This window comes from Pimephales promelas, chromosome 24 (genome assembly GCF_988280905.1).
Source record: "Pimephales promelas chromosome 24, fPimPro1.hap1.1, whole genome shotgun sequence".
Lineage (NCBI taxonomy): Eukaryota > Metazoa > Chordata > Actinopteri > Cypriniformes > Leuciscidae > Pimephales > Pimephales promelas.
Genome location: NC_142792.1, coordinates 1,836,698 through 1,858,934, shown reverse-complemented (window position 1 = coordinate 1,858,934; position 22,237 = coordinate 1,836,698). Strand labels below are relative to the sequence as shown.

At 38.1% G+C, this 22,237-nt stretch overlaps 1 protein-coding gene across 3 annotated transcripts in view; it reads left to right on the top strand.

Moving 5' to 3' along the window:
• Positions 1-22,237, top strand: part of grm8a (glutamate receptor, metabotropic 8a) — a 192,345-nt gene that overhangs the window by 156,613 nt on the left and 13,495 nt on the right. For all 3 annotated transcript variants that reach the window (XM_039660684.2, XM_039660685.2, XM_089127000.1), the window contains 2 exons: positions 4,455-4,594; positions 10,536-11,471. In XM_039660684.2, the coding sequence (XP_039516618.2) occupies positions 4,455-4,594; positions 10,536-11,471 (1,076 nt within the window). The remainder of the gene's footprint in view (positions 1-4,454; positions 4,595-10,535; positions 11,472-22,237) is intronic.

Below are 22,237 nucleotides of genomic sequence, written 5' to 3'. Positions count from 1 at the left end.
AATCTCGGATTCAAATGAGAGTCTAAATGCAGATCGAAAGCAAACAAAAAAAACATCTTATCTTATTAGTGATGGTTGCACGATTCTTTCAGGGGCGTAGCAGGTTTTGGGAGGGAAATGTTGTATTTTAAGAGTTTTGTTTGACTTGGCTGAAGTGGAAAGGAAATAATTGTAGCCGGAAGAGTAAAAAATATATATATATATATATATATATATATATATATATTATGTAGCAAAGCTTTAGCAGTGAACTAAATTAACTATACTGTGGCTTTTTTTGCTAGACTCTCATCAAATCAGTTAATAAATATTCATTACTAATAATACTGAAATTGTGTCTCTCTCACTTTTCAGATTGTTGCCAACTTCTGCCCCATGTTTAGGAATAAGATGAATGAAACTTGAATTTGTGTTTTTCACATCCACCAACAGGGAACGTATTTATATTCTTATATTTCATTTTATGTTACATTTTTTTGAAGGGTAAATGTCTCATGAAACATAGTTATCTATTATAACATTCGATTATCGTGCAAAAGTTAATTTCTTTCAGTAATTTAACTTAAAAGGTGAAACTAATATATTATATAAACTCATTACATGCAAAGTGAGATATTTCAAGCCTTTATTTGTTATAATTTTGATGATTATGGTTAATAGCTTATGAAAACCCCAAATTCAAAATTATAATATTGTGAAAAGCTTTTCAAAGCTGTAATCCATATTCATCAAAATTATAACACATAATGGCTTGAAATATTTCACTTTGCATGTAATGAGTCTATATAATATATTAGTTTCACGATATTAGAATTTTTCAAGTTTCACCTGTTTTATTCTTTCTTCCTAAATACTTCATAAATAGTGTGATTGTAAGTAGTTGGATTTTAAATATAATCAGTTCACAAAAAATTAATTATTTCCACCCCTTATAGACTTTATAACTGGATTTTGTGTTCATTTTTGTGTGGCTGAATGTGTGAGGTTTTTTTATATATATATCAAGGTTATTCATGAAGACAATTTTAGATAAGATTTTTAGATTGTTTTATGTTTTTAATTTGGTAAATATTTGAGTTTGTGAGATGTGGTTGGCTGATTGTGTTTCAAGGCCCCGGGGACAGAGTTCCTGAGATTTCTTTGAGTGTACTGCTTTTCTTAAGCAATTAAAACGCCACATTATTTTCTCCCCTAAAGCACTTTTTTTGTGTAGTTTCATATCAAGTCTGTTGTGCAATCTGTTTACAGCCTTCTAGGTTTTTTTTTTTTTTTAGGTTTAGTAAGTGAAACGGTTTGTGTTCATCAGTTTGAGGAAGATGGGTTTAGATGTCAGGCTTAAATTGTTATTCATGTTTGCAAGAATGAGAAGCAAATCTGATCTTTGGTCACAGGAAATGTGCTGTGTCACCGTAAACCTACGTGTCCTTGCGTGTTATTTTGAAGCCAGGGCATCTGATGGTCGACAGTGCCCTTATCAAGTACTGAAACTACTAATAACAACCTTTCCAAAAGTCAAGGGCATGTAAAAATGTTCAAACTTTCCTAGGACATTTTGATTTGCTTAGTGAATTTATAGGCGCTGACATTTTCCATGCTGTAACGGTCACCAGCCGAAGTGTCCTGAAAGACACCAGAAGGACTATTCCCAAACTACATTTCCCTAACTCTCTTCCTAGACTCATCAGCACATTGTTTTCACCTGTGTCTCATCTTCTTGTTTGCTCCCCCATATCCACAAGTTTCCTACGCCCCATGAGGCCTTGCGTCAAAAGTGGGCGAGACTTCCGGTTCAAAGTAAACAAAGCGCGACTTGACATGCTTGACACTCGTTCATTCAACAGTTGACAGTCATTCAAGTTATAGCGATCCAAACTAGCTAACGATGTGGGAACACAACCTCAACGAAATTTAAAAGGGTGAAATAACAGTACCTTTACCCTCCACAGTAGTTGATTGGGAGTATTATAATAACATTATTAATAATCAATACTCATCAAGGCATGGTGACAGACAGTTGTGCGAGCTGACAAACAATTAAAATAAAAAATACACACTTAGTTATTGTGCTTTGGAGTTTATTCAAAAATATAAATGAATGTGCTACTTGAATACATTAACTGGCACATTTGGTATTCTGTCAACACAGGCTTTGATCCTGAGTTTAGGTGTAACATCAGTAGCGTACAGCCAAACACATGCTGATAGAGTTTATAGAATATTAAGAATTTAAACAAATGTACACAGGAAGATTCGTCGTCTTTTGGGAGGTGATGGAAACTACAGTCGTTGGCAGGATCAGAGACGGGCTCTGGCAGGATCACTCTGATTTCGTTTTCGGCTTATGTTCAAAACAATCACGTTTAAGCCACTGAACTAGTTTAGTCCAGTTATACATACAACCGCGAACAGCACATGTTGTCCCTGAGCTCCGTAACGACATCTCTCATAAAGATTTGCGTCTTTACATAGTAAAATAATTTTCCGAAAAACAGCTAGCCTGTTCGCTAACTAACACACAAAATACCATTGGAATGCTACTTCCGCCGCGTCACCGGAAGTTTCACCCACTTTATTTTTTACAGGAGCGCCCCTCGGAAACTTGTGGATAAGCCTGGTTCTTTCTGTCATTCCCTGCAAAGTCTTGTTTAGTTTTTATAATGCATCTCTGAGCGTGTTTCTCCATGTGTCCTGGTTACCTTGATTCTCGATTTCTCTCCTTGCCTCAGCCCTTTTCTGTTATTGACTGGGTTGCTTGTTTGTTTATTGCCCATTGCCTGGATTTGGATTACGTATTTGGATTGCCCAGTTCAATAAATACTGCGTTTGGATCCTCAAATGTCTTGCTTCAGAGCAGTACGTGACATAAATTTGAGGACTTTGAAGAAAGTAAAATTTTCTCTTTGGATCACAATCATAATCGATTCAGTAAGTATGTCAGACTTTTCAAACCCCACTTTATATATTTAATAACCGCCCAAATGTTTTGGATGTACATGGTTGGTTATTCCACTCATAAAACAGTTAATCAGAGTTTAAGGCCTCAAGGCTTCACACCAGAATTTTAGATGCAAATCCAAGTTCATTTGACATTTAGTTCATTCATTTGATCTCAAAGCGGTTTTCAAAATGAAGGCGTGAATTCAAATTTGAGCCAAGCAACCAAACCAAGTGTCAAAACAACATTGGTGAAGGTACACGGATGTAGAGGCCAGAACTCACCTTACCAAAGTAGACCGATTCATGACCACCTTCTTACCTCCTCACAAGGTTGCAATGATCTTTACACGTACCGCAGAAAGCTGCATGTTTTATTTACACCCGTTCCTGAACACTGCCCCAGGTTTTATGGAGCTGTGAGAATACATAAATACTTTAATATCTTAAAGAGGACCTGTTATGCCTTTTACAGTCTTTTTTCTAGAACACATTTCCATATTCTCCATTATTGCGGCTCCTCTCTTCCCAGTCTGTCAGTAACGCTCGGTTTAGTTCCTGTCTCTATGAAGCCCCTCCTTCTGAAAAGCACACTGTGCTCTGATTGGTCGGCTGGAGCAGTGTGTTTTGATTGGTCGAGTGCTTTGAGTGTGTTTGGGAAATGTCCCGCCCCTTACCATAACCGCCAGCTTAACACACTACTAACTAAAGGCCAATTTATACTTCTGCGTAGGGTGCGCGCAGTAGGTACGCCGTCGCCTGACCTCTTCAAAAATGTAACTACACGTCGCGACGAGGCGGACCGCAAGATTGTTGATTGGTCGGCTTGGTAGCATTGCATTTCCTCCTACGCATTTCCACACGTACCTTTTCACGCATTTCCACCATGATTTCCACACGTACAATCTCCTCCGACGTCTTCTCTCATTTCTGCCTTGCAGTTTTAGTAATTTCACTGTTTTTCCACCTCAATAAGCTCCAACTCCAACATGATCAGCTCTCTTTCAGTCGCTATTGCTTGTAGTAACCTAGCCGCGAGGAATCTAAACACAGTGGAACATTAAAAACCCAACGCCGCCAACTAGCGTTTCGGAGCAGTACTGCAGAGCAACCAAGACCTGAACGCAGAAGTATAAATGCTCACAACGGCGTGCGCAGCTAACGCCGTACACTACGGCGTACCCTCGACGCAGAAGTATAAATTGGCCTGAACTCAACCCCACCATTTTATTTTGTGTATTAATTATTTAAATGAGGAATATTGTGTGACATGTTCGTTCCCAGACTACAATTCAGGGAGTTCAGAAACACTAACACTGATATGGAGTATAAGTATAATCTCTTTCTGATATAGAGAGAAGTCAGCCATTTTCACCTGAAGATCCAGTTTAATTGAAATGCGCACAGATGCGCACTATTTTTTTTAGGAAATAGATATGGTGAGTTTTTATATCGTCGTAATATGTCATTTTATTGCCCAAGGAAATAAAAAAAAAACACGATCCTTAACTGTTTTGCAGGAAGTGCAGGGACTCCGGTGGTCTTCAACCAGAACGGAGATGCACCGGGACGATACGACATCTTCCAGTATCAGATCACCAACAAATCGACAGCTGAGTACAAAGTGATCGGCCAGTGGACAAACAAACTGCATCTTAATGTGAGTGAAGAGTCCTCATGGTGAAATCCATCCATGCATTCATGCATCTATCCAGTTTTTCCAGAGCGTAACGTTGCACACATGTTCAGATATGATACATTCAAGCATAAATGTTTGTTGCTGATGATGCATGTGACATGAATACTCCCGGGCCTTCATTAGTCAATGGGATGGAAGATAAGCTTGTAATGTCTGGCTGTGAAAGTAAATTAATGGAGCCCAAAACGAGGCCAGAAGCGGCCGCAGCAGTGGGGAGGTTGAAGCGTAGTTGTTCAAGAGGTGATGGAGAATCAAGGCTCCTCTGGGTGTGTGCCTCGAAATCTCACTTCTTAACTCGGGTATCAAACCCGCCCCTTAAGCTCTTAAACAGATCAGCGCTGGATGTGTGTCAGAGGATGATTTGCATTCAGCTCATACAGAAAAAAGACTTCGTTAGCCTGGAAAAATTGTGGCTCTTAACATTTATGGGAAATCATTTCAGCAATTTTACTGTTTACAATGTGTCCAACTGAAAGATGTGGGCCACTACTAATAGCAAACTTTCAATATATAAATATTAGGGCTGTCAGTTTAACGCGTTAATTTTTTTTATCGCGCGATTAACGGTCTTTTTGTCCTAGCAAACTTTGTAGTTTTTTCACATGCTTTTGCATGTGTCCTGATCCATTTCGGCGACTCGCGCTCGTCATCCACTCAAAGCCGGCTCGCAAGCCCAAACGTGTGTTTGCGGCGTGCCTGTTTTTTTGTTTATGGTTTTGATCCGCTTGCGCTTTGGTCGAAGAAGCAATAAAACGTCCTCGCGCGGCGCAAGCCATTGAAATGAAAGGGTTCAGAGCGCAGCGCGAGGACGTTTTGTGCCTCACACACTCGTTTCGGCTTGCGAGCCGGCCAAATTGTAACGTTACTTTTGAGTGGATGACGAGTGCGAGACGCCGAAATGGATGCCCTAAAATTCTGAATGGAAAGTTGCCATATTGTCCCATTGACAAGACCAAGTGATCTGTGTGTTTTGTCGTTGTGAACTGAGCTATCATCATCACAGCATGTCCAGTCTGAAATAACACTTGATGATGGCCAAACACACACACACACACACAGATGATGCGAATTCTCCGCCCCCTCGCCAATATTAGGGCCTCGTCAGTATTTCTTTCACCCTTTTATTGATACACAGTGTTACATTGTGTGAGAGATTATTTATATATGTCAGTGTAACTATTCCAATGTTATTTTTATAATAATAATTTTTCCACTTTTCCACTTTTCCATATTGATAAGAGCATTAAAATGAGAAAAAAATAATGTAACAAAATAAAAATAAAGAGACTTAGATTTAGAATAGATAAAAATGTGTGATTAATCGCGAGTTAACTATGACATTAATGCGATTAATCACGATTAAATATTTTAATCGTTTGACAGCACTAATAAATATATATGCTTTCCACTCAGATGCAAAAGATGTGTAAAAGTAAAATAAATAAGTTAGATCACTTAGAGAAGTAACTGCACATCTCACAAGTCACACCCCAGATAGCAAACTGACATTGAATCAACGTGGAAATATGACATCGAAACAACGTTGATCTGACATTGTTTTGCTCATCGAATTAACGTTGAACCAACGTCAGACGCGTCATTCTTTCAAAACTAACGGAAAATCAACCTGAAATCAACGCGTTGTTTCAACGTTATGAAAGCAAACCAATTTTCGATTTTCATTTAGCTTTGAAGAATGCCGCGTCTGACGTTGGTTCAACGTTAATTCGATGAGCAAATCAACGTTGTTTCAATGTCATGAGAGACGTCGTTTCCACGTTGATTCAATGTCAGTTTGCTGTCTGGGACAGTTTGAGGGATTTGATTTCTGTTGCACAAATAATGGGGACGAGCCACGTTTAGCACATAAATGAGTAAAACTGGTGCATTTAAATGGTTAGCGCTGTGTCTGACTGCGTTTGGACCTCAAACACCCTTCTTGTTCCCCATTAGTGTGTCTTCAGGATGAATAAAACCAAATTAAACAGCTTAATTGTGAATGGTCAGTGTGGCTTTTGTTTCTGACAGAATGGGAAGAGTCAAATTAAGGGATTTGGTCTTTCAATTATTCTTAAATACCCTTCATACCCTTTTATGTGATAAGTCAAATTAAACTTCTGTTCATTTGCAAATTCTGTCTTTTTTCATTTTAATATGTCCTTTTTTTTCTTCTCTAATTAAAGCCAATCTGTTTTTGCCAGGCGTAATTTGTCTCAGGCATGAATAATTCATTTACAGTCTCCTCTTTGCAGCAGCAACAGTGCGAACCACAGAGCAGAAGTAGCTATAAGCTGTTTGATTGGTCTGGCAAAATCTTGCAATAAAATGTCTTATACTACGGGTCTGTTGAATCTGATTGGTTGACGAACATTCAAAGGCTAAAGTAGTTCCAGCAGGACTTGACCACATTACAGTTCTACATCACTTTGCCAAAATGACCAGTTATTTCAAAGGTCTTTACAACAGCAAAACCCACACTGTAAAAAAAAATATTTTCAAGGTTTGTTATCACAACATATTTTGTTTTGTCAAATCAACTGTATAATAATTTATTTAGTTGAGATAACTTATTATTTTGAGTTTCTGATGATTAAATTAATCTCCTTCATTGTATTAACTCACTTTTTCCAGTTAAATCAACAAAAAATTTTAAGGCAACCCAGGTTACTTACTTTTTTAAGTTAAACCAACAATATTTTTTTATAGTGCACAACGACACTGAGCAAGCAAATAAATAGTAAATAATGGGATAAAAACGACAAATCATTTCCATGTTTTTTGGTCCAAATTAAGTTTAGCAGTAAAAAAGCGTATCAACTTAAAAGCTACTTGACATTTCTCACTAGCGAGGTAATAATGGTGCTCTCCTTGAAGCCGAAAAAATTACAGTTTCGCTACTGTAAAAAAAATATTGATGGTTTAACTTAAAAAAGTAAGTAAACTGGTTGCCTTAAAATTTTAAGTTGATTGAACTGGAAAAAGTGAGTTAATACAATGAAGGAGATTCATTTAAACACCAGAAACTCAAAATTATATGTTATCTGAACTAAATAAATTATTTAAGTTGATTTGACAAAAGAAAAAATGTTATGATTACTACACTGTAAAAAAATATTGTTGGTTTAACTTAAAAAAGTAAGTAACCTGGGTTGTCTTAAAATTTTTAGTTGATTGAACTAGAAAAAGTGAGTTAATACAATGAAGTAGAATAATTTAACCATCAGAAACTCAAAATAATAAGTTATCTCAACTAAATAAATTATTATAAAGTTGATTTGACAAAAGAAAATATGTTGTGATAACAAACCTTGAAAACATTTTTTACCCAGCAAACACAGAACGTTCCTCTAAAGTTAGTTTTTGGTGCTCGTTTGGATATTTTTTGGGGGAAATAAATAGTAACGTTCTCTGAACGTTTCATTGGTAACGCTTTAGATTACAGCCCCGGAAAATACTGAGTAATTAAAGCGATTTTACAGCGTAAAATTATAGTGTACCTACTGTATAACGTACTTACAATATAAGTGAGGAAACAATATGTAAAGTTTGGGGAATAAAGGGGTAGGAGAAATAAAAAATATATATATTTATACTGTAAGTATTATAGAACTAAGGGGAACTTATTCTGCTATTATGATTTAACAATTTTACATTTGGGGGCAATTTAGCAAGAACATACACTGAGTACCTTTTTGAAATAATGATGAACCAATACATACTGAATAGGCTTTTTTAATATTACAGGGCACATATCTATGCATTTATAAAGTAATCTTTTTAACAAAAGTGCACTGAAAACAAAAAAAATACTGCAACCTTTGCTTAAATATTGGGGAAAAATACTACACACAAACAATCTTATATCACTGACTCGGAAACCTTTATTCATTATACAAGCACCTCTTACCCTGTAACCACATGAAACAAGATATATTTCCCAGTATGTTTTTAAAAAATTACAATAGTCTTAACTTTTCTTGCTTTTTTTTATACATGCATAGATATGTACCCTGTCATTTTTAAAAAGAAAACATCTGAACAATGTCTTGAAGTAACTGTAGTTTAAGCAAGATGATGGACTCTGGTCCATTGAATTATTAGAAATTTACATCATGGCCACATTACAACCTCGGATGTGCATTATTTTTTTTATAATTCAATGGCCTGTCATCAATTATTCCTTACTTAATAGATGTGTGCATTAAATATTGCCGTCAATCTCTGGGTTTATCATGTTCTTCATTTCATCTCAAATGCCTCTGGCACAAGTTTGTCCCAAAATATATCTGTCATCAAAGTTGCGCCCGGGAGCCGCACTTAAAAGAGCAACGTTGGCTTCTTATTTCCCACCGCTTTCAGGCACTAAGGAATAATAAAATCATTTCTTCCTCAAATATGACACAACCTACATTGCTGTGATGCATCTGTGTGGGTAATGAGACTTTCTTTTCAATGCACTGTTTCTAATTCAACACTGTGCCTCAGCTCTTCCTCTTTTTTCGTTATCCTTTGCATGTGGACGTCTTATTGTTTACAGTGTGTATGTGGGTCACATTAAAGGGCTCCATTTACTTACTGAAACTACTAACGATTCAATATGTACTAAAGCTTGTATATTCTTCCCACTCAGATTTAAAAGATCCAGGGTGTGTAAAATTAAACTAGGGGTGTGACGATAATGTCATATTTCGATGACGATACTGAACTCACGATAGGATATTATTGCGATACTCCAAGTCATATGATAAAAAAAGTACTGTTGATTAAAATGCTAAATTCGGTTTGACACTGTGGGTGTAAATGAACAGGCTTGGACTTGTTGGTGCTGATAACCCAATGCACTCGACAACAGTGACACCAGATTAAAAATATTCATTCAACGATCCACGCTTGCACTCGGCCATACTCTATTAACATGAGAATGAGAGTTAGTAGACATGTAGGTGCAACGCTATTTACAGTCAACAGAATGTCTTAAAGTGATAGTTCACTTTGAAATTAATTTTTGATATGTTTTATCTTACCTCAAGGGCATCCAAGATGTAGGTGTCTTTGTTTCCGCAGTATTTTCAATTTGGATAGTTTTAGGTCAAACCGTTCTTGTCTATCAATCAAATAATGGAGGTCTATGGTCACCACCTCAAAGAGCATGCACAGAGAAGTCCAAATTAAACATGATTTAATGAGTCATAAATGTAAGTACACATTGATGGCCTAAGACACGAAACGAGCAGTTTGTGTGAGAAAACGAAAAGTATTTATATCGTTTTTACCTCTTGTAACCACAGCCATGTCCAACTGATCAGATTTTTCTAACTGAAAAAAATCAACGTTGTCTGTTGATACAGTATATCGAAATTGTCTTCCATTGCAATTTCCTGTATATCTAAATATGTTTAGATCTTCACAGTGAAAGGTGACACTTCTGAAATCACTGTGTAAACAATGAGTGACGTACACGCACGAGAGATCACAGACCGAAGCGCCCGTGGCCTCAGATCAGTTGGACGTGACTGTGATTATAAGAGGTAAAAACGATATAAATAGTGTTCGTTTTCTCACACAAACCGCTCGTTTCATGTCTTAGGCCATCAATGTGTACTTACATTTACGAGTCATTAAATCATGTTTAATTTGCACTTCTCTGTGCATGCTCTTTGAGGTGGTGACCATAGACCTCCATTATATGACTGACAGACAACAACGGTTTGACCTAAAAATATAAAAATTGAAAGTACTGTGGAAACAAAGACACCTACATCTTGGATGCCCTTGAGGTAAGATAAAACATATCAAAAATTAATTTCAAAGTGAACTATCCCTTTAAAGGCACCATCAACCCTTATTTTTCCACTATGCCTCTGGTCTTCATCTTTGGACTTTTTTCCTTGTCCTTTCACAGGTGGACGGGATGCACTGGCGGACAGGCGACCCCGCTCTCCCCGCCTCCGTGTGTAGTGTGCCTTGCCAGATGGGTGAAAGGAAGAAGGTGGTGAAGGGTGTGCCTTGCTGTTGGCATTGCGAGCGCTGCGAAGGCTACCACTTCCAGGCCAGCGAGTTCATCTGCGAGCTCTGCCCGTACGAGCAGCGTCCGGACCGCAACCGCACCGGATGCATCCCAATCCCCATCATCAAACTGGAGTGGCACTCGGCGTGGGCCGCCGTGCCGGTGTTCGTTGCGGTTCTCGGCATCATGGCCACTAGTTTCGTGGTGGTTACTTTCGTCCGTTTCAACGACACACCCATCGTCCGTGCATCCGGTCGAGAGATGAGCTACGTGTTGCTGACGGGCATTTTTTTGTGCTACGCCATCACTTTCTTGATGATCGCCACTCCGACTTTGGCCGTGTGCTCCCTCCGGCGTGTGTTCTTGGGTTTGGGAATGTGCTTCAGCTACGCGGCTCTGTTAACCAAAACCAACCGTATCCACCGCATCTTCGAACAGGGCAAGAAGTCGGTGGCCGCCCCGCGCTTCATCAGCCCCGCGTCCCAGCTGGTCATCACCTTCAGCCTGATCTCAGTGCAGCTGCTCGGCGTGTTCGTGTGGTTCGCCGTCGACCCGCCTCACACGGTCGTGGACTACGGCGAGCAGCGCACGTCCGACCCGGTGAAGGCCCGCGGGGTTCTCAAGTGCGACATCTCGGACCTGTCGCTCATCTGTTCGCTGGGCTACAGCATCCTTTTGATGGTCACATGCACTGTTTACGCCATCAAGACCCGCGGTGTGCCAGAGACCTTCAACGAGGCCAAGCCCATTGGATTTACTATGTACACTACCTGCATTATTTGGTTAGCTTTTATACCCATCTTCTTTGGCACCGCACAATCAGCAGAAAGGGTAAGTGAGATTTACCAAATCTGTACCAAATCCTCAAATAATTGCTTTTCATAGTGAATGTGTGCCCTGGTTGTTCTCAGTTTTGGTAGGAACTGTCATGAATATTTGAGTGCTCAAAAGTTACAGCAATGATCGATTATGCAAGTATATATATATATATATTTTTTAAAAAGTGCTTTTAATGCATTTGCATTTGCATTTAAGTAAGGCTGCCCCAAAGTTACAGCAATGAGTGATTATGCAAGTATTTTTTAATGTTTTGAAATATATATATATATATTTTTTTTTTTTTTGGGGGGGGGGGGGGGGGGGGGATGGGGCGGCATTTAAGTTCCCTAATAGTCAACTAAACGTTAGTCAACGAGAAGAGTGATTATGCAAGTATTTTTTTATGTTTTGAAATATATATATATTTTTTTTTGGGGGGGGGGGGGGGGTGGCATTTAAGTCCCCTAATAGTCAACTAAACGTTAGTCAACGAGAAGAGTGATTATGCAAGTATTTTTTTATGTTTTGAAATATATATATATATATATATATATATATATATATATTTCAAATATATATATATTTTATTATATATATATATTTTTTTTTCTTCTTTTTTTCAAATATATATATATATATATATATATATGAAGAGTTCAGATGCAAAAGCCTCTAAATGCCATTTGAAATTTTCTTCTTTAATGATGATTTTTATCAAACTTGTATATTTAAGTTCAGTAATTTCACTTAAATGGCAATGATAATTACCTATTAATTGTCATTTAAGTGAAATTACTGAACTTAAATATACAAGTTTGATAAAAATCATCATGAAAGAAGAAAATTTCAAATGGCATTTAGAGGCTTTTGCATCTGAACTCTTCATATATATATATATATATATATATATATATATATATATATATATATTATTTTTTTGGCCATTTAAGTCCCCTAATAGTCAACTAAACGTTGGTCAATGAGAAGAGTGATTATGCAAGTATTTTTTTATGTTTTGATATATATATATATATATATATATATATATATATATAATTTTTTTAAAAAAAATTTGGCATTTAAGTCCCCTAATAGTCAACTAAACGTTAGTCAACGAGAAGAGTCTTTTCAATTTTAATTAGCTGGTTAGTCACAGAAAAAAAACTCCACAATAAGTGGCGAAAGTCACACAGTACAATCTTAGCCAACAACATTTGAGGATGGGAAGTTCAGTCTGGACTTGATCCGTTGAGAAGCAAGTATGCCCGAACCAAAGCTGTTCGGACCAATCAAATTGTCAGGGCGGGCTTTATACGATGATGGACAGATGATCAACGGTAACGTAATCATCCACGTCACCAAAGAGCCCTTGGGTTGAATTCGCTTACAACAAATATGGCTGCCGCTGGAGAATTAAGATGTGTAGATTCAGCATTGCGTCAGTATAGAAGATGTAGACCGCGCATTCATTATAAAAGAGGAGCATCAGAAAGATGTTCTTGCCGTCCTTCCTACGGGATTCGGTCTATGTAATTGAGTGCAAAGGCATTTTTTTCCTGGTTTGCTTGAAACGCCCTATAATCAAACCCATTTGGAGCAGATCGGACTCACATGCAGACTAGCATCTGAATATGACGACGTCAGGCTAGCAGTATGACGGACTGATCGTTAACATGATTCATGTAGTAATTATCTTGGGCAGGAAATGTTCACCTTTCATTCATTCATTGACATCAAAAACGGCTTATCATTTGAAACATGTAAGTAGTAGCCTAACGTTAGTCACTTTGCCTTTAACGTAGATAAATGTACGCTATTATTGGGCGAATATTCAAGTGTTTGTGCGTAGTGTGGAAGCTGAATTATTACAGTGCTTAGACGTCCATCCGCCATACTGTGACGACGAGAGTCAACTTCATCTTTGCCGCCGACATTTTTAAAATATTCAGACAGTCTCGTTTCAGATTTTTCTTTTTCGACACATTCATATTCACTACTTTTGCCGGTGTGCTCTGAACAATTTTAGCAATGTCACGTATAAAATTCTTTCTCAGCCCCGAAACGCGAATCAGTTTCCGATGCTACCCCAGTATGTAACTTTTCTTTACACCAGTGTCTAGTAACTATGCATCTGATTCTCCAGTCCTCCCGTCGGCTTTAAGAAGAGGATGTGTTGTGGTACTGCGAGTGTTTGGTGTGTGTGTGTGAGCTATAGGTGGCTGTGGGCTACAGATAATGACATCGCCTGCTGGTTACCCTTTCACCTGACCCAGCAGGCTATAGCCTCCAGAACATTTCACATGTTAAAAGGCTAACCTAAGGAAGCCGAGACCAGGGTTTCACAGTACACTCTCAGGCTGATGGATATTAGCTCCGGGTGCTCTGTAGGAAACAGACAAATGAGTCAGAGGCCATCAGGTGGGTGGCGATATTGATCAGACTCAAGAAGTATCTCTAAATGTATGAAGACTCTGGATAGCTTAGCCATAAAGGAAATGTGAAATTCAGTCGTTGTTTATGTTCCAGTCCTGTATGCTCTTAGTATTGCACTGAAAAAAAAAAAAAAGAAAAAACATGGCATATAAGTTTGGAAAAACATGAGGTTATGGAAGTTTTGATTTTTGAATTTGCAATTGTGTGTTATAAAGTCAGGATTATGAGATATATAGTCGCGATTGCGTGTTATAAAGTCAGAATTGCGTGATATAAAGTCTCAATTGCGTGATTTAAAGTCAGAATTGTGTGTTATAGTCTCAATTGTGTATTATAAAGTCAGAATTGTGTGTTATAAAGTCCAAATTGCAAGATATAAAGTCACAATTGTCTTATAAAGTCAGAATTGCGAGATATAAAGTGTTATAAAGTCAGAATTATGTGAAATAAAGTAAAATATGTGTTATAAAGTCTCAATTGCGTGATATAAAGTCAGAAGTGTGATATATTCACAACTGTGTGTTATAAAGTCAGAATTGTGAGGTGATATAGTCACAATTGTGAGAAATAAAGTAGCAATTGTGTGTTATAAAGTTCGAATTGCAAGATTTTAAGTCTCAATTCCGTGATAGTCACAATTGTGTGTTATAAAGTCAGAAGTGCGAGATATAAGGTGTTTCTCAATGTCAAGGATACTTCCTTGGCAGGACGGGTCCTTCCAAGTCATTTCCTTCAGAGGCTAGGCAAGGGTCCTCTTTAGCGTTCGGAGAACATGTAAATGGAACAGTCTAGCAAGTGCACGTCATTGCGTCATTACATCAGTGAAAGGTCCGCTTCGGCGCTGCAAAAATCATTGTGCTGGTGTACTGCACTGTTTAAATACACTTGACAGTCCTTATTTTGTCTTGTCAGTCCTCATAGAAATAAATAAATAAAGGGATAATGTATAACCAGGCGGTTGTTATAGTGAATACAACCCTGCAAACTCTAAAGCAGAGGGGTCTTGATCAGCCGGTTGTATTCGCTGTAACAACCGCCTCGCTATACATTTTCCCACTTATAACATGGCTACCTACCAAATAAATCAATAATTTGACACAATATATTGATTTAAAAAGGAGTTTATTCATTCAAAAACGATTATATTACCGGAGTTAACAGAACTACCTCCATAGCAACATGATCTAACGTTAGCTGTTAAAACACATGCAATTGTAAAATATGTGACCAACAAAAAAGGCTATGAAAAAGTTAATCACCAGTAAAAGGGAACAGCTTTAAATCCCCTCAGCAAATTTGAGCCGATATGTTAAATAGTTTAACAAACATTAAATAAATGGCTAAACTGAAATTATACTTGCTTACATTTGAAAGCATATTGCCGTTATCACTCCGACTCCGCTAACGGTCGACATTTTTTTATTTTTTGAACAAGATAGCAAAGCTGCGCATAGGATTGTGGGTGATTTAAGAGCGCGAAGGCTACACATATGCATCCTTTCCTGTGTATGGGATATTTTCCGAACGAAGGACTCAGTCCTTGGTTGAAATTCTGAGGATCCTCGACATTGGAACAGTCCTTCGACGGACGTCGATGACGTAGCATCCTCGAAATTCCGGCTTCCGAGGATCCTTCCTTGACATTGAGAAACGCCTATAAAGTCAAAATTGTGTTATAAAGTCAGAATTGCAAGATATAAAGTCAGAAATGTGTGATATATAGTCGCAATAGCGTGTTATAAAGTCAGAATTCTGAGATATAAACTCACAATTCTGAGAAAAAAATAGTTTTTTCCTTAGAATTTGACATTATAACTCGCAATTGACATCTTTTCTCAGAACTGTGAGATATAAACTCGCAAAAGCGAGAAAAGAAGTCAGAAGTGCAACTTTATATGACACAATTCTGACTATATATCACAATTATGAGAAATAAAGTCATAATTGTGAGATGTAAACTCGATAAATATCTTCTATATATACTCTGTGGGAGAAACAAGCTTTCATATGAGGTCAGAATATAAATTTTTGTATGAATTCATTGATCTTTTAAAAGCCATAGAAGTATAATATCTATGCAAACAAGTTATTCAGTGGTTGATCGAATGCTAAAACTCTTGTGCTTGAGTTGCTTTCACAGTGAATCACGATAAAAGCTCATTACCACATTGCTCTTTAGTCACATTAGCCTCTCACTGTGACTTCTGCACAGTGTGCTAGCCAAGAAAGACAATTATGGATATACCAATTATTCCTTACACTAACAAGCTTATTTATATTCTTATTTAACGCTAGAACTGTGAGATGGATGGCTTTCTATTAACATAGACCCCCCCAACCCATCGCATTACTCAAGATAAGAAAGCAACGACATGAATCATTTGATAAGGAAACAAAGACATCTTATTGAAAAAAATGAGCAGTTCCCATTGTCACGAATAACAAAACATGGCCTTGAGTCTATATTTATTGAACTGTCATCTGATTGGCAACCACACCAAGCTAAAGGGCTTCATAATTGGTTTGTAATGAAAAAATGACTATCACTGAATTAATATCATTACAAAGAGTGAATGTCGTATCGGTTGATACGAACCACAATAGAGTAGAGAAGTAGATAAAACTCCTCCTGTAAAATATGCCTCTATTATTAAAAACCTGCTTTGGTTAATGCGTCAAAAATCGATTTGTGTGCATTTTCATTGCGGCGTCTATTACCTCTCCATTTTCCACTAGCATAAAGATATCAAGTGTGATACGATCTACACTCCTGCATTGGAGAATGGTATCACCGCAAAAAGCCAATACGTGCACTTTGACATTTCCAATGCAGAGACTCTGCAGAATCATAAAGAGTCAATAAAGTGTTGCATGAACAGCGGCCAGCGTGCTCACGACTCCTCGGGAAATCAATGCCTTCCAAAGGCGACTGGTTAAGATAATCACTCCACATATCTGTGGAATCAAATTACGGGTCTCGCATAAATCACTGGCAGATCATTTTATTGGGTTTCGTTAAGTTCACAATGTGACCCGATCTCCATTCGGGAGCCCCATGCGTTCCTCTTATAACAGAAATGCGTGGTAAACTGAGTTAAGCTTGGGTTAAGTCAAGTCTCTGTTAGCCAAAATGTACATTATTAGCAGTCATGGAGATTGTAGTTGTAAAAGATTTGCTGGAAGTTTTCTCTGCATATTGTAGAATCATATTACAGGTCTCATATAAATGGTTCACAATGTGACCCGATCTCCATTCGGGAGCCCCATGCGTTCCTCTTATAACAGAAATGCGTGGTAAACTGAGTTAAGCTTGGGTTATTTGGATTTTTTTGAAGACAAGGTCTCGGTACAACAATATAATTGCGGTCAATATAATAAAAACAAATTTTTCAAAATTATAAAAGATTTGTTGGAAGTTGGCTCTGCGTGCAGTAGAATCACATTACAGGTCTCATATAAACAACTGATAGATCGTTTTATTGGGTTTTAAATTCATCATGCACTCTAAAAATGCTGAGTTGTTTCAACCCAAATTTGGGTCAAATATGGGCAAACCCAAATGTTGGGTTAAAAAAATGCAATTAAAAAAATACAGTTGAAGTTAGGTTAAATTGAAATTGCATGGTTTGTCCAAATTTTACCCAAATTTGGGTTCGAACAACCCAGCATTGTTTAGAGTGTGTGACCCAATCTCCATTCGGGAGCCCCATTTAGATATGCATTCCTCATAACTGAAATGCATGCTAAAGTGATTTAAGCTTGGGTTAAGTCAAGTCTCTGTTAGCCAAAATGTACATTATTAGCAGTCATGGAGATTGTAGTTGTAAAAGATTTGCTGGAAGTTTTCTCTGCATATTGTAGAATCATATTACAGGTCTCATATAAATGGTTCACAGTGTGACCCGATCTCCATTCGGGAGCCCCATGCGTTCCTCAAATAATTGAAATGCATGGTAAATTGATTTAAGCTTGGGCTATTTTGACTTTTTTGAAGTCTCTGTTAGAACTATAAAATGGCTGTTAGCCAAAATTTATGGAAATGTGTTTTTTCCCATGAACTTTCCCCGCTTTTTTTGTAATCGTAAGTGATTTGGCGGAGCGTGTAAATGCACGTTTCAAGCGGATCAGTGGGTGAAATACATTGATATGCACAGTCATATTACAACATGATCTGAAACGTGGCAAAGTTCTTAGTAACTGCACTCCTGTTATGATAATCCTCTCGTGGGTGTAAGCATATTCTCGCTGAAGCGTGAAATATTGTACTATTTTTCAGTGATGAATGATGTTATGTAGATTTAAGTTTGCATAAGGAATATTATGACTGAAATAACACAATAAGCTTGCACTCCCTGCGCGGTAATTTCAATTACTCTATCCGAGACCGAAACACCATACCTAAACTGGATCTTTATGTGACATTTAGATGTTTTTGTTTGACTTTAGCATCTTTAATTCCTTGAAGGCCAGCTTTGTTTACGATTAGTTCTGCTTCCTTTGTTCCTAAGGGTGTTGTGAATCAAAGACCAAGTGTTTGGTGGTGTTAAAAACTCATTTCCACTACAATCTTTGAAACTATTTGTCATTTTGGTGACTTTAGAAAAAAATGTTCTGCTATTTAGATCCTGACCTCATTTGATCTTTATAAATGTGCTAGCAAAGGCTATTGCTTCTTATTTGTAATATATCATATCTGTTCTAGACTCACACATCACGCTATTTCTCCAGCTAGGATGATGCTGTGCAGTGAACGCCGTATTACCTCAGATTAGATAAGCTTTAGTTACATTTGCTCTGCTAATGTCATAATAGATGAAGGTGAACCTGCCACAAAAGCACTGGTCATAATGAAGTCTTCTCAGTGGATGGTATCCCTGCCCCGCGTTGTGCTATTAATCATGGCTAATCTCTGTGCGATGGAAAATCACCTCTGCGGCCGCGAGAGAAGACACCTTACAAACGAGGAATAGGTAGAATAGCTCAAGGTAGAGTCACGACTGCAAACAATGAAAAGCGAATGGTTCTGCTTGTTTGAATGGTTTCTTTATTGCATTCTCTTGCTTTCTCTTCACAGCCCAATCTCACACTGAGAAACAAGTCAATATACACACACCTAAAGGATTATTAGGAACACCATACTAATACTGTGTGTAGAACTGCTTTAATTCTACGTGGTATTGATTCAACAAGCATTGTTTAGAAACATTGGCCCATATTGATAGGATAGCATCTTGCAGTTGATGGAGATTTGTGGGATGCGCATCCAGGGCACCACATCCCAAAGATGCTCTATTGACTCTGTGCACGAGAAAAATGCTAACTTCCGCCTTGAGGGCGGATGTTGGGTACTTCGGTTCCGGTTGCCGTTGTTTACATTCTACATCAGTGGACCGGCTATCTAAAGCTTAGCTATCTAAATATATTTGTCTAAAACTATGTTCGTTTGTTCATTGTCAAGTCAACCAACACAGTTTTCACTCATATTTGGGTGGAGCCAGGCGCTGCATTGTGAAAAGTAAACGATTCACATTTTGTCACCGCACCCAAGCAGTCGCTTTACAGAGTGGAGCGTTGCGTATCCATGACAACTAGAAGGAAGTTTTTAGGCTACTAATTATTTATTAAATTATTTATTATATTATACCATTTAACCAAGAGAAGCCCCTGGGTTTAGAACCTATTTCGCAAGGGAGACCTGTTTAGAAATATGTGTGAACAGCCTAATATGTGTTAAACAGCCTAACTTGATAACGAACGAACCAACGTCGGATACCTTTACTCCCTGTATGACATGTATAGTGGTTGTCAACACTGATCTATATGACATTATATATAGATAGTGGTTGTCAACAACATAGCCTCTGAACATCATAAACAAAACAATGGCCAACACAAACTGTTCTGGAAAATGCACTTTCTAACGCATGATTTCGCATTTTATAATGTATAGAGAGATATAACAGTTACCAAATCGCATAGCTTGAGCACGTAGCATGGCAACATTAATGTCCAAGTGATTCCACGTGTACCGCGTATGTACACGCCGTCAAATGTCCGAGCGAAACAAAACAAAATGTAGATCTACATCTGGGGAGCGAAATTTATTTTTTCCTAGGATGGTAGGAGTGACGGGTAGGTTGGGGTTGAGGTAGGCCATATGCTATATATATATATATACACTGTGTATATATATATATATATATATATATATATATATATATACAATAATAACGTTAAGTCAACGGTATTCATAAACACGCTGAAAAGAGATTATGCGTGTTGATAGCATGCCAAAAATACGTGATACGTGTCATACATACGCAATTTCATGAGATCAGTCTGAGCATGGATGTTGTTGTGACTTAACGTTCCCTTCAAAATTATGCAAATACTGAGAAACCACTATTTAAACCCCTTCTCTCTTGCTCTGGGGAGCTGGAGGAAAATCATTAGCCAGTCGATGAACATAATCGACTGTAATATTCGCCAAATGTTCAAGACATCTGGAGAAACATACATCCTCTACGTCGTCCATCAGGCTACCGGAAACTAGACACCCCATATCGGTTTCGCAGCCGGAACTAGCATATGCTAACGTGCACATAGTCCATTGGGTTGAGATCTGGTGACTGTGGCGGCCATTTTAGTACAGTCAACTCATTGTCATGTTCAAGAAACGATTCGAGCTTTGTGACATGGTCATTATCCTGCTGGAAGTAGCCATCAGAGGATGGGGACATGGTGGATATAAAGGGATGGACATGGTCAGAAACAATGCTCAGGTAGGCCGTGGCGCTTAAACGATGCCCAATTGGCACTAAGGGGCCTAAAGTGTGCCAAGAAAACATCCCGCACACCATTACACCACCACCACCAGCCTGCACAGTGGGAACAAGGCATGATGGGTCCATGTTCTCATTCTGACTCTACCATCTGAATGTCTAAACAGAAATCGAGACTCATCAGACCAGGCGACATTTTTCCAGTCTTCAACTGTCCAATTTTGATGAGCTTTTGCAAATTCTCGCCTCTTTTTCCTATTTGTAGTGTAGATGAGTGGTACCCGGTGGGGTCTTCTGCTGTTGTAGCCCATCCGCCTCAAGCTTGTGTGTGTTGTGTCTTCACAAATGCTTTGCTGCATACCTTGGTTGTAACGAGTGGTTATTTCAGTCAAAGTTGCTCTTCTATCAGCTTGAATCAGTCGGCCCATTCTCCTCTGACCTCTCGCATCAACAAGGCATTTTGGCCCACAGGACTGACGCATACTGGATGTTTTTCTCTTTTCACAACATTCTTTGTAAACCCTAGAAATGGTTGTGTGTGAAAATCCCAGTAACTGAGCAGATTGTGAAATACTCAGTAGGGTTGGGTATCGTTTGAATTTGAACGATTCTGATTCCGATTCCTTGTTTCGATTCCGGTTCCTAACGATTCTCGATTCCGATTCTTTTAAGAGGCAGGGTCAAAAAAGTTTAGCTAACCTTGCTAACCAACGGTCTTTCTGAAGGAAATACTCCTTCTGTCACAAATACTCCTTTTGTCACAAATTTAGCATTTTGCCGAGATTTCGTTATTTTTAGAAAAGTGAAGCCACACTTTGGACCGCCGACGTAAGCTACTCATGTTCGACTCGCGCGGTTATGCCAACACTTCCGGTAGACGCTTCTTCATTGTTGTTTAGCGGGTTCTTCTTCTGCTCGGCGGACTGTGAATATCGAAACTAGGAATCGAAATTTTAACTTTTGAACGATTCCGGGAAAAACTAAAAGTTAGTCCCGATTCCAATCGATACTCGATTCTCGATACCCAACCCTAATACTCAGACACCGACAACCATGCCAACCATATTGTTAACTGTATGACTTTGATGAAAGGTTTAGATCACTTCAAATGCTGACTACTGTAACAACATTTAACAACCTGTCAGTTGTTCATATTGATTGTTCATGTTAGACATTAGAAATTAATTAATGTAATAACATAATGTAGTTGGCGTATGTGTTAAAAGTCATACATTTAGGCAGACAATGACATTATGATATATGATAATAAAGGTCACTTTGCGTTGGTATATGATGTGCAAAACCCTCTAATTAATTTGATCAGTAATTTGCACAGGAAAGCATTGCTAAAGTGATGTTTCCGTTGAGCTCTCACATTCACATTACTCATTGAAACACATTGATTTTTTTCATCGTGTTCAATTAGCCAAATGAATCTGTTTATCGAACAGGAAAAATGACACTAAGCCACCGATTTCTAGGCCTGTAACCCATTAAAGATGGTGTCGGTGTCGGTGTCGGTGTGTGACAGCACCGCTGGACAGCTGTCATATATATACAGAG